General features: G+C 41.4%; 1 protein-coding gene across 10 annotated transcripts in view; it reads right to left on the bottom strand.

Annotated features, from left to right (window-relative positions):
- Positions 1 to 13,416, bottom strand: part of DLC1 (DLC1 Rho GTPase activating protein) — a 221,605-nt gene that overhangs the window by 31,503 nt on the left and 176,686 nt on the right. The window contains exon 1 of one of the 10 annotated variants that reach the window (XM_042052889.1): positions 6,956 to 7,076. The exons of 8 other annotated variants lie outside the window; for them this stretch is intronic. In XM_042052889.1, the coding sequence (XP_041908823.1) occupies positions 6,956 to 6,968 (13 nt within the window). In that variant the 5' untranslated portion in view covers positions 6,969 to 7,076. Of the gene's footprint in view, positions 1 to 6,143; positions 6,167 to 6,955; positions 7,077 to 13,416 lie in introns of those variants that run through there. One more of the 10 variants, XM_042052890.1, reaches the window with a different exon arrangement.

Here is a 13,416-nt window from a genome sequence, read left to right as displayed (position 1 = left end):
AAGAGAAAAATCTAATCTTATACAACTGTTCTAGAATAGTCTGACATATTCAGTCCACGAAGGATGCATTTCTAGAAGAACCAGTGAGACCAAGAGAATATAAAGCATAGCTTTCAAACTGATTATGAGCTTGCAGGTTTTGAAGTGAAAGCTAACAACCCAAGAGAGTCACTTTTCTCCTTTCACCTTCAAAGTGTGAGTTACATTTTGCAATAGCAGCTGCCTTTTTTGATGTGCTCCTGTATTTCACTGTGCTTCAATTTACCTTCTACAGTCAAACAATACATGCTGTGATCTCCATTTACCACTGCCTGTCTCAGCAATCAATTTAAGCCAGTATGGATGCATGTGCAATTTTAAGAAAATATCTCTTATTAAAAACTTTCAGAGGGGTGGGGAGAGGGGAACTCACAAACTCTTGAGGGAAACCATATGTGACACAAAATACATATACTGCTTTCTAGTCATAAAACCCCTAGAAATGGTGATGAATGTTACTCAGATATTCCACAACTATATGATGACGACTAAAAAAATACTCTCTTTGTGTTGTCTCCTGCTGGCTTTGGGTTAAACATGGGACTGACTGACTTTTTCAAGTTACAGAGCCTTGAAGCAAGACAGTAACTATGCAGTTGATGTTATGTATAAACCACAGGTCACTGGGAGAAGAAACAGAGTATGTTTGGAATTTGTGTGGGAACAGATGAAGAAGTAAGGAAACAGATGTTTAAGATCATATATTGATGTTTTCTCTGAAAAAAAAGCAGGAAGCTTGAATACTCTTTTTTTTTTTTTTGGTCAGCAGAACTTTTGAAAAATGCAAATGGCTTACTTCCACTGATAGGATTTAAGTTTGTTTATTTCCTTATTGATGAAAGCTAAATAAAAATAAAAATAAAAATAAAAAGTTAAAAAAAAAAAAGTGACTGGTTTCCAAAATACCCACAGAGGTGTATGTTGGTTGTATGTACTTTCCCTCCTTCCCAACTATACCAAATTACAGAATATAGTACTTTTAATTGCTCACCAATACTCTTGCTAGCACAGCAAACACAATACTGCTTTTGTGGACCAAAATATAATTATTAAACTTGAACCTCCTATTCACAGTCTTCAGCATATCAAAATCACTTCAAAACTTTTTCAGCTCAAAACATAAAAGGAGAAACAACATTTGTTGAAAATATTTCAAACATTTCGAGATTGAGCCAACACTTGCTAAAATCAATGGGAGCCTCCATAAATTTCAGAGGACTTAAGTGAGACTTTCCCAGTGTGGATCCATGGGTCTCTAAAACCCAACAAAACCTTTGCAGGAATAACTGAGGTCAGTTTCACAGTTCTCACTATTTTTAGCATGGGAAGAAACACAAGTTTTCATCAGAGCACAAGGAAGGACAGTGCCCGATGGCAGAAGGTCAGAGAGGGCACAACCACCACCTCTAGAGCATGATCTGGCTGGCAAGAGGTCCTTCCCTCCATCAAGAGGACCTAGCACAACTGATCAGCTCCAAAAAGCACCAAATCAACATTATTATGGGATCTGATAAAGGGCTACTGAAATAAAGGATATTCCCCATGTGTCTGTCAAGCCGTTTCCCTATACACTCTGTAACAAATTGCAATTATTGCTTATTTTCACACCATTAAATATGATTCTAGCTGCTCAAAGTTAGCTGCATTACTTCCTAACTTGTTAATAATTTTGTGAAAGCTTGTTCTAGGACACAAAAGAATCATCACAACTCCTGGTATACACTGTAAACCAAGTTAATAATTTATTCCTAAATAGGTTTTTGTTTTGTTTTGTTGTTGTTTTGGGGTTGTTTTTGTTTTTTTTTTTTTTTGATTTTGAGCATATATAGGAGAATTAGGAAAGAAATTTAAAAACCAATGTGATCTGAAGGTAAAAAATAATTTTGTTTAATCAGAAAACTATAGCTTGATGAGGCAGTTTTCCTGTCAAATAACAACTCTTTTTATAGGTTAAAGATGGTCTTCTCCCATCTTGTTTTTAAGAAGGTTCACAGATGAAGAGGAACAAGATGTCAAGTGACTTAAAAAACCTTCAAGAAATAATTGAGCATGTGGGTTATTTATCTGGCCTGCTTAACACAGGGTGGTCTTGGAGGAGGATTATTTGGGGCAGAGAAAGCAGTTAGTCAAATCCTCTGATGGAGGTCATGTTGACAGATTCCAGAGTGAGAAACAAATCCTCCTCCAAAGAGTGGGAAATAGAAGATAACTTTAACCTTCTCTTCTCTCAGAAATTACTTGGTTAGCATGACCTTTGAGAACATACTGAAGAGTAAACATTAACCATTGCTACTCCCAAGTCCAGCATTAATATCCTCCCAACTGCCCCCTGTCTGCAAGCTCGTGGTGTGCACGCTTGTGCACAGTGTGCGAAGCTCAACTCTAAGGCCATTCCAGCCCCAGAGGGAGGCAAAAGAGAGTAGGCACAGCATGACAGATACTTCATCTAAAAAGGCACAAAATGTAGGCTACCTGTTCAGATCTAGGAAATAACAATGGTATAAGGACCGATCTGAACTGGCCCAATGGTTCATACAAAAGAAAGTAGATTTTCTAGACAGTTACTTCTTTGAGCTTGTTAAGCCTCAACCTCAAAACTACCTGTGCATGTAGAAAGAACTGTATGGAAGAATGACTACCTTTACATCATAACCATCTACAGCCAACATCATTGATGACACAGTCCCGAGCTACATCCTGTGGGGATGGTACAACACCAGTGTTGTATATATACAAAATACCAGTGGCAGTGAACAGCCCAGCATAAAGCTAATTGCATCACAGACAAATGCCTTCTTCCCTGATGCAGAATTAAAGATGTAAACATGATTTTTCCACGGCAAATATTACTATGAACCTCCTGTTTTCAGATATTAGAGACAGTTACAATATTCTGTCTGTGATACTGCATACTTGAAATTGCTTCTCTCAGTACAAGATCTAATGGTCACATCTAGTATGGATGGAAGAAGAAGGGAAGTTAAATTAAGTTAGATCATGAAGCTTTACGCTGGAAAGTTTCTTGTATCTTATGTGCACAGGAAATCTGTTCTTAGAACTCATGGAGAACAGAGGGAAGGGTGGTCAGCAGAGCATCCAATTCTATGGGTCCACAGGGTCACAGAGAGACCAATCCCAAAATGCAAAAATGCAAGGAGGGGGGCATGTGTAGTTTTCTTAATCCTGAAACTTCAGTAAATTACAAGAACAGGTCTGGGAAAATTAGACTGTGTCCATGACTGGCTTCAGCAAATCTTTCATGCATCTCCTCAGGAATCATTCTTAGCACAGACTATTGCCCTTGAATAGAAAGATTTAGACAAATGTAAAATAAATATATTTAAACCCAAATCTAAGGAACTCTGCACCCTTTTGGACTTTAAAAAAATGCCCCACAAGAAATAAGTGAGCCATCCTATTGTGTCTACATTAGAAGAGAGACCAGATAAAATTTTTTCCTTATCCTGTCTCACCGAGCATAGTCCTTCCCAAGGGAAACAAATACTAGACAATATTTGAAAGAATATTCATCCTGGGAAATAAAAATGATTGTGATACTCCTCTAAAGGCACCAAAGTAGTTTAGAATGGTCTGTAGTATCACCTGTAACTTTCAGATAATGGAACTCAGTGAATTACTAGCTGGTTAAGTCATTCTGGACTCTCTTTTGGTTCTGCCAGTCTTGCCAATGTTATACTGTACTAGCAGACCTAATGATTTCAAAGATATGCTGAGTGGGATAGGGTAGCACTGTCAGCAAGATTGGCAGAGTAAGTGTCCGGTGACAAGAACCAGAAAGTTCCAATCACAGCCCAGTCCTGTGCCCCTTTCATGAGACTTGCGCATCATTGCAGACAGAATTTGTTTTTTCTTTCGAACAGGAGGAGTGAAGGTAGATGAGAAAATAAAAAAAACAAAACAAAACAAACCCAAAAAAAACCCCCTGAAAAAACAGCTTGGCAAAAAACTTTGGAAATCACAAAACATGCACGACAATTCTGATACCCTGCACCTTGCGGAATTACTGATTGCTTAGGTACAAGCAAGAAGTATGCCTGGAATTGCTGAAATTACCAAAATTTCTGTATATCTACTCTCATTACATTACTGGAGAGAATGTAGAATTTTGTAATTAATTCACCTTGAAACACTGAGATTAAAACTGTAAGCAGAACCATATGATACCCAAAGAATATACATAAATTATACAGGGCATAATCTCTTTATTTAGTGGACATAAAACCAGCAAATTTTCTGTGAACTGCAGATCATTTGATTGCTGTATTTCTATAACATGCACAAGAAGGAAGGGGAAACATCTGAAGTTATTTTTATTTCCCCAAGTCTTCTGGCTATACTGTATGAATGCTAGGGTGGGTCTGGTATTGTCTGAAATGTGTCAGGGTCCTTTTGCATAGCCTCATTTCCTTCTTCCTGTCGCTAGGAAGGATAGTTAAGCATGAAAAGTGCTTGTTTACAGTACAGGACCATCCTGTTAAGCACATGAGTTCTCTTCCTCTGTCTCCTTTTAACCAGCCAAGGGGTGCATTGTGTTTATGCTCAAGCCAGTAGCACAACTCCAATCAGAGGAGAACTGGAGGAGAAGTCTGAATCTCTTAAGAAGCCCAAACATAACATACTGTGGTATTCTGCCTAGGAAAAAAACTTTATGGTGCAGACTGCATCTCTAAATATTTGTGGAACTCATAAATTCACATGCCTCAAACAAACCACTGCCTAGAATGTAATGAATCAGAAGAACCAGAAAAGTAAAACCAAGCCACCTCATCTCCTTTTTCGAGGAATCTTAATATAAACATTCGAGATTAGTGCATGAGTACAGCTACAGTACCTTTTTCCTACCCCCACCAGAGGCAAAATACACTGGGCACTTGTGAGTTTCCATGAGTAGCATCAGTCTTCGTCTGTGGCCCAGCAAGGCAGCTGCAGAAGTGGCTGAGAAGACCCTGACTCGAGAATTAAAAATCCTAGATTGAATCTACACAACTGAGAAATAAAACCCAAATAAAACCACCAGATACATTCTTGCTTTTAGCTACCACTTGGAAATGAAATATAATGACTTTAGGAAGTTATGTGTTTAAAACAATGTATCAGCACTTCATTTTGATTAAAAAAAGTATCAATTAACAACCCAAGTTATTTTAGAAGATGAGATCAAGAAGTCCTAGAGGCCATTAAAGGTAGCTTGAAATGCTCTGATTTCTATGAACTTGTAGCTGAAAGGAATTTTGTCAAAATAATATATATATCTTCTCTTGCATATACTGTATTCTCTAATCAAAGAATCTCAGCCCTAATTACAATCCCATCAGCAAATTGAAGTAGTAACCCAAAACCATTTATTTATCCATCCCACTTCCTGGCCATCTCAACCTTTTTCTTTTTGTTTGTTGCTTCTACTGGAGATGCAGAGCAGGATGCCTAGAGGACAGCAGTAATAATACCTGGGAAGACAAGATAGTAGTCTACCCCTGTAGAATCAACAGACACACCTAATACCAACTCCATGTGCTGTCAGCCAGCAAGAGCCTGGTTGCCAGACAGATGCTGAATCAGTCTGGCACTAAGCTGTTGACAGATTCATACTCATAAGAAATCTGCCTATTATCTTCCTGAAGTTCACTACAAACAGCCTTAGAACATAACCTGACTCAAAGAATTGTTACTGAATTGCTGCTAGGAATTTCGTGATCAGGGCAGGGCAATTCAAAGAGATCACACTTACTCCTGAAAAAAAAAATAAAAACGTCTATAATTGATGGCTAAGATAAAATTGCATTCCTCAGTCTTTTCAAATCAGATGTGCTAAGTACTATGACACATCAGGCAGAACCTTCTGACTTAGTTGATTGAATACATTGTTTAAATGCAGTTATTTCTTTAAATTTTCCCAAAGAAAATATGACGGGGCAAAAACGCCGAAAAAACCCTGTTGTACCAATAGTAAGTGCCTTGACTGGCAACAGAGCTCATTAGGTTAATGGCAACACATCGCTCAGCAACTTCACAGTTTCGGTGGAACTAAGCCATTGCTGGTGGTTTGCAAAGAAAGGGAGGGTGACACGGAACGTAAAACTGACCGACTGGAAAAAGGCATCGGCTTTCTGTTTTCCTCGGGAAGGGAAAAGGGAAGAGGGGGGGTAGGGGTGAGCCCGTCTGGCAGGAGGTGCTGCTCCTCCACCGGGATCAAAGCCGCCGGGGGTGACATCAGGGCTGGCCACCGCCGCACGGGGGGAGCCACCGGGCTCCTGGAGGCCATCGGGCTAATTACGGAGAACTTCAAAAGGAACTCGACGGTTCCCGTCTCGCAAGGGCTCCCAGAAAAGCAAGAAAACACCCAAAAAAGAGAGAGACAAAAATTAGGGGGAAAAAAATGCAAACGGAAAAAAAAAAAAAAAAAAAAGCCCACCATAAAAGAAAGAGATGCACCACGGTGATCTTCAGGGAGCGGCCGCATCCCGAGCGCCGCTCCGCGCCCGCGGTACCCCCGCGCCTCAGCTCCTGCATATGAACCCTTTCGGCCGCGCTTCCGAGCACAGCCGCCGCGGGCGCTTCCCCGACACAGATCCCGGGCTCCCGCAGCGCTCCCGTCTCACCTGGGGCTGCTGCTGCCCCGACGACGCTTCTGACCCCGCGCACACGGACGGGCCGGCGGGGCCAAGACCCGCGGCTGGGGACGCACCGCACCGCGGGACGGGGCAGCCACCCCCTGCCAGCGCTGCCTTCCCGGGTGCTGCGGGATAACACCAGCGGGACCCCGAACCCCCTCTGCCCCACGCGCTACCCCAGAGCACTTTCCGGCAACGCCGGCCGCGGTGCGCGGAGGCTGCGCCCCCCGGCGCGCAGCCGCCACCCCCCAAAAACGGGCCGGGAGAGGCATCCCCGAGCTTACGTGTGAGGATCATGGTCTCCGCCGGCCGCGGTGGCTCCGCGGGACTGCCTGCGGGGCCGGCTGGCTGCGTCCCTGCCTGCCCGCCTGCCTGCGCCCCTGCCTGCCCGCCTGCCTGCGCGGCGGCAGCGGCTTGCAAGTGACACCGGCCGCGGAGCAGCGGAGCGCCCGCCCGGCCCCTTCAGCCGCCCCCGCCCCCGGGGCCGCCCCGCCCCCGGCCCGCTCCGCGCCCCCGCCGCGCCCGGAGAGACCCCCGAGCGTGGGCACGCGGCACGAGCCGGCCGCTGCCTGGTCACGGCCCCTAAACACGAGAGAACGGTGACACACGCGGGCACACCGCACACGCACTCGTGCACTCACACATGCACACGCTCATGCGCACACATGAACATGCATTCACACACGCACCCTCTCCCCCGTCCCTCCGCTGCACGTCTGGGGGGTCCAGGGGAATTGCACGAACAAAAGGTAATGAAGTCAAAGACGACCTAAAGGCTTCTGTGCATTTTGTTCCTTTGGTTTTTAATGGCTGTCAGCTTTTGCAGTGGCCAGTTCTATAAAAAACAGTCGGCAAAGCTCTCAATACTTTTTCCAGGAAACATAGAGAAGAGAGTTAACTGAAAAGCCATCATGCCTCCTTGGTGTTAAATTGAAGAGGTTTCGAATGGCCTGAGCAGCCCGAGGCATGGGGGATGCTGAGCCTTCAGCCAGAAGCGAGCCGTGCCGGGTGGCCAGGGGATTCCAGTCCCTCCCTCTCCAGAAAGCGTGCTGAAGAGTGCTGTGAAATTTTAGAGTTCTTGAGCACCATCAGAGTCTGAGTCTGAACCTCGATGGAAAACAAGCGTTTTCCCTATGGGAACCACAGCACAGCCACAGGCAAGTCTTGGAGATAGTGAAGCAAAGCCTGGCTTCACAGCTCTGTGTCTGGAAGCTGCTCCCTACACCACTTATTCCCCTTTGTATTTTGCGAAGGTTTTTTGAATGCTTATTGCTTGGTTGGCACATTCAAGACTTTAAAATGGCACAAAACAGGTACTTTTGAGCAGTTGCCAAACTATAAGCATGGAAAAATGTATTGTGAAAATTTGAAGATATCTGGACCTGTCAAAGATTCTGATTGGTTCATTTTCTTCCAAGCCAACATCATATTTTATACTCACTGGCGTTATTCTAACATTCAGTTGTCATTTCTGTGCTATGAATACAGATATAAAGTATACATAATGTGATGCTTGAGCTGGCAACTTCCTGAGGAATAAATATCTCCCCCTTCTAGAGGCTGCAAACTGTGGCCAGTTGGCCATTATAGTGTTGTTTCTGGAAACCCCTACACAGCTCTAGGACATTAATTTACTTTAATAGCCCAGAAGAGGATGGAAATGCACTATATCTTCAAGCTTAACTTTACATATGTTACCTGCTTAATCAATTACCTCTTCATATCTAACCTGGCTCGCGCACTTTTTGGCATAGCCACATTTACTTTCATTTTTGAATGCTTCTTTTAAGGTCAGGATATATGCTTACTAGATAGGTCAGGCCTGTAAAATGTTAATTCCTAACTCTAGCATGGGGAAGACAGACATACGCTATGCCCCAGCTGTTGAACAGCCAAATTACTCCCAATTTAATTGGCTTTCTGTCTGTATTATCCTTAGTTTTATGCAGTTGGTAGACTAGTAAGTGTCCAAGTGGTCCTCACAAGATGAAATATGCTGGTTGAATATTGTGTGTGATTTTCAGTCTAAATTTCAGAAAAAAAAAAAAAAAAGAATTCTCCAAAACATATCCTCAAAAGGAAAGGAGGAAAAAAAAGGAAAAAAATTACCAAGAACATGTAGGAAAACATGCTGGCCCAAAGGCATTTATATCACAATAATAATGCTGGAACCAGGAGACCACCAAGTGTCAAGTTAATACCCTCTGTAAAAATCAGGATTTGTTCCTGTAAACACAGACTGCCTAGGCTACTTCCTGGACCAAGCCTTCATTTTGTATAGGAAGCTTTTGTATAGGACCCACAGGAAGCTTTTGAAGGAGGAGAGAATGGACTTCCTAGAAAAAATTGGAAAGGTTTGGAGACTTGGTGTTGTGAAAGGGAACTCAAAAAATCTAAAAATGAAAGGACATGTGCACAAGAGTGAAGTAAAATCCAAATTGAAAGGGTTGTGTGGTAGTTGCAAGTCAAGATTTTGAAGTCAAAGTTTCATTTGAGGATTCTGAGAGAGGTGAGTGATAAGATTGGTGAATACTTGACAAATGTGTCTCAGACACAGAAGATGGGAAACTCTCAGTAATTAAATCAAGGGTTATCATTCTCCCCTCTACCACTCTGTTAAATAGCAAATGAACAATGATGCTGACGATGAAACACTATGTTGTGCTTTAGTTCAGCACTCCTGTTCTGCTTGCAAAGCTAATTAGCTTCCGCAGTAAAGGAGGAATCTCCTCATTCAGTCTCTGCAGCCATGTCAGAAACAGTGACTTTTGTGATGGAGTAGTCTGTCTGTTGGGATCATCACTAAATAGATGCTGGAGGATTATCACTGACCTGGATTAGATTCTTGCTGGTAATCTAAAAGAGAAAGGCTGTGATTGTAGTTTGTTATCAACTGCCAAAGACATACAGTCACTCAGGCTTGCATTTTAACTTGGAATTCTATAGGGCTTTATTTTTGTAGCTGAAGCATGGCACCAGTCTCACATTCACTGTAAAATGTGCTCAGAGGAGCATTCCACCTGAGGCATGGGTGTTTAACAGGCTACAGCCACCCTAATCACTCATCCGGCTTTACAGAGTGTTGTGAAATCAGGAGAGCTTTGGCCTTCAATATTTTTATTTCTTTATCTCTCTGGCTATTCAAAGAGCAGGCAGCTGCCTGACAGAGACACAGGATTTTGGAAGTAGCCTGCCAAAGAGGATTGTTTCTGTGGAGTACTGTTATCCTTAATGCAATCAATGAGCTCTTGCTGGATGGTAAAGTAATTGTAAAGGTTTGCCCGACAGGCACAATTACTCAGTTTAAAAGGTGAATTCTCCTTCTGTTGCAACTGCATAAGGGAGTGATTCGAAGGAAGGCATCTAATAATAAGGACTTGATTGTCCTCTGCTTTCCCTCCCAGGCCCAAATGCCTTAATGGTTAACCGTACCCCTGTCATCCTTTTTTCCTCTAAATAGTGCAGTACACAGAGAAGTTCCAATTCACAATTAGTCAACTGACCTGCTGGTACAAATACAGGATTGTCAGACACATGACTGCAACTCTAAATGCTAGTATTAATATCCTCTTAGCAACAGCATGATAGATTATGGAGCAGTTTCAAACTGAGTTTCCAGGCCTCTGGTTCTGGGCTTGGATTCTTTGTCGACTGGGGTATATTTGTACGTAGTATTTCCACAGCCCAAAGGATTTTCATGTTCCAGCCATTGTCAGTGAAATAATTAAGTCTGAATTTTCTAGCACTCGACTTTACTGAAAGTAATTACTTGAAATCTGTAATTGTTCAGGCCTCTTGACAAAGAGTGTTTGCACTATCACTTTGCAGAGATAAGTGATACTAACAGCGCCTTGCTTCCAGAGAAGAAAAAACATGGTTTCACCTACTTGAGAACCACAAAATGAAAGAAAGCATCTACCCCAAATACTTTTTAACAAGATGCATAGTAAATTCACTATATTGCACAAAGAGGTGCTGCTCTACGGCTTGTAATTTATGGGCTCTCTGCTCTAGAAATCTTCCTATAAAAATGAACACTATTAGAAATGTTATCAGCTTGTTGTGTATAATAGACTCTTGTATCTGATCCCAGGCAGCATTCAGTTGGGTGTTTTCCCCCTTTTTTTTAAACAGAAAAACAAAAGAAAATTAACCTTGCCTTATTCTTGTGATCCATATAAGTAGCTACTTTAAAACAAGAGGCAAGAGCTCTGTGTTTTTGCCTACTTTTGAATGCCATCAAACACTGTGAGTTCAACAGTTCAGGTTGGAAATTAAATAACCAAGTTCACACTGTATTTAAGAAAGACTCTTTTCTATGAATGCACAACAGAATAAGAAATAAAAGTAGAATTAAATAGTTTGACAAAGATACAATTTGATAAAATATAAATATGGAAAAATAAAAGAGGAGGAGAAAAAAATAAGTATTTTCATTCAATTTTAAACACAGGGGATAAGCACTTTAGCTTACCTGAAATATCATTGGTTTATAGAAATTGGTGGAGATGTCGGGTATCTTTCCATATTGTGGTTAAGATGCTGTCACAGGTGAAGGTTTATTTTTTAAAGACTGCAGAATTTTCTGCTGTTAATGGGTCAGCCTTCCCTTCAATTGAAAGCTATATTTTTACCTTTAAGAGGTGATTCACCTTTGCAAAAATAACCAACTGAATTTAGTGTTCAAGAAAGTAGGGAAAGTAGGTAAACTAAACATTTTCTAGAAGTTCTTAGAGGAGTGTGGTTAGAATTTCCAACCTGTGATGAAAGCTCAGAGATGATCCAGAGTAAGTGTATGGCTTGTGACACATAGAAGTCCTTTTTCCTTATATTAAGAAAGATGCAGCAAAACTGTACTATTACCGATAAAGACAGCATCCATAATTGATCTCTGACTCACAAAAATTATCAGGATTAAAATCTCTGCATGTTTGTGGTAAAAATGGTTGAGTAAAAGAGACCTAATGGATATGTAAGTTAAGGGGAGTGACTGTTACACTACATTAGAGAAAGCTTTAATGAAGGTTTGTCTTGGCCAAGGCACCATCCCTAGGTGTAATGGTGGTAATTGCCTTGGTGGCTGTGTGGCAGCAGAGCTCCATGCACCCGGAGTCATCTCTGAGCCCTCTCCTTTCTCTGTGGGACATTTAAAAGGCAATACTGGTGCTAAAGTTCTCACCCCAGTTCTCTTCCTCTGTGCTTATAAATCACGGTGTGCAATGAAGTGCGAGAGGAAGACAGCACAAAGCACACTTTTACTCAAAATATATGTTACAAAAGGTGAGCAACTTGGTGTAAAATGGTGGCAGGAAATAAAGCTCAAATTTTTGTTGCCTGGGAATTTTTTTTTCAGAACAATTCTCTTGTTTTCACTCTGTGTTCTTGTGACAGCAGCTATATCATTACTAAACCAACCTGCTCTTCACTCTTCATTTTTAAAGCAGGTAGATTTTACCTTCTGCCTTTAAAACCACCAGTTTCCAAAGCATTCCAGTGGTAAGATGCATTTTTTTAAACTTCATTCTGTGTTCATGCATGACCTCCAGTCTGATGAAGAAAAAAGGTCAGCTTTTACAGAGAGACAACAGTAACCTTTCATTAAACAAGATGTAAGATGTAAGTTGCCCACTAAAGTAGATGAAAACTGAAAGGCTAATGCCTTAAACGTGTCAAAACAGTGGTTAAAAGTTGGTTTATGAAGCAGCTGTGTTGTTATATTACACATGAGATGCTAGACTTTTCAGCTTGAGACCCTGGGACAGACTGTGTAAGCCATGCAGTGCCCACCTGGAGTTAAAAGGAGTAAAAGGGAACGAAATGAAGGTTTGGTTTGGGTTTTCTTTGGTTGATTGGGGGTATTTTTAATTATATTGAGTAAAAAATTTATGAACAATGAAAAATTTCTTTTCAAAAGCAAATTTTTTGTTACTTCCATCTTCCGTCTTCCATATTCTGAGATCCAAGGCTTTTTAGCTAAATGAACTCTATATTCATTAAACTTATTTCCTCTGGAGGAAATAAGCACATGCATCCACCTGGACCAGTTGACCCATTATGCGAGAGACTGTTGCTGTTTTAGCCTTGGGGAAATCTCCAGGACTCAGGAAATAATTTTAAACTCATGACTCAATAAAGCATGATAACTGTGGCAACTGGAACACATACATTGTGATTGCTAATTTCACATCAGCATTCATCAGTGGAGGTACTAGCTTGGTATTACAGCATGGAGAGTAGCTATTGTTAATATCATGTGAAGCTATAGAGACAGGGAAGAAGGAAAATACATGTTAGTAAGCCCAGTGAGCAAAGTGAGGTCTGGTGTAAGTCATAATAGATTCATAATCCTTGGTCCTGCTCTTGACAGCACAGTGGACTGAGACTCAAAATACCTATCTACAGTCTTGTTTTAACTTACCAGGCAGCCTTGGTCTTTCTATTCCCCTTCTCATATTTCATTTTTCCTTAGATAAATTAGGCAGAATAGTACATGCCTCTTTTGCAAAGTGTTTGAGATGTACTGTGGAAAGTACTGTATGAGATTATTATTATTTATGTCTAATAAAAATCCTCTTGCAGATTGCTAGTTTGGCTGCTACTTTCATTCTCCATGCTCATGCTCTTGCTTATTGTAACTGAAAACCAGCTTACAGCAGCAATTACCTTGCCTTTTACTGGGAGATGTGTACATGCAGACAGTTACTTAAGAGCACCTTAAGTAACTTGCTAGAGTGTCAACACCCAT

This window comes from Corvus kubaryi, unplaced genomic scaffold (genome assembly GCF_017639235.1).
Source record: "Corvus kubaryi isolate FWS band 111438036 unplaced genomic scaffold, C.kubaryi_AGA036_p1.0 split1-131, whole genome shotgun sequence".
NCBI lineage: Eukaryota > Metazoa > Chordata > Aves > Passeriformes > Corvidae > Corvus > Corvus kubaryi.
This window is presented reverse-complemented; position numbering and strand designations above follow the sequence as displayed.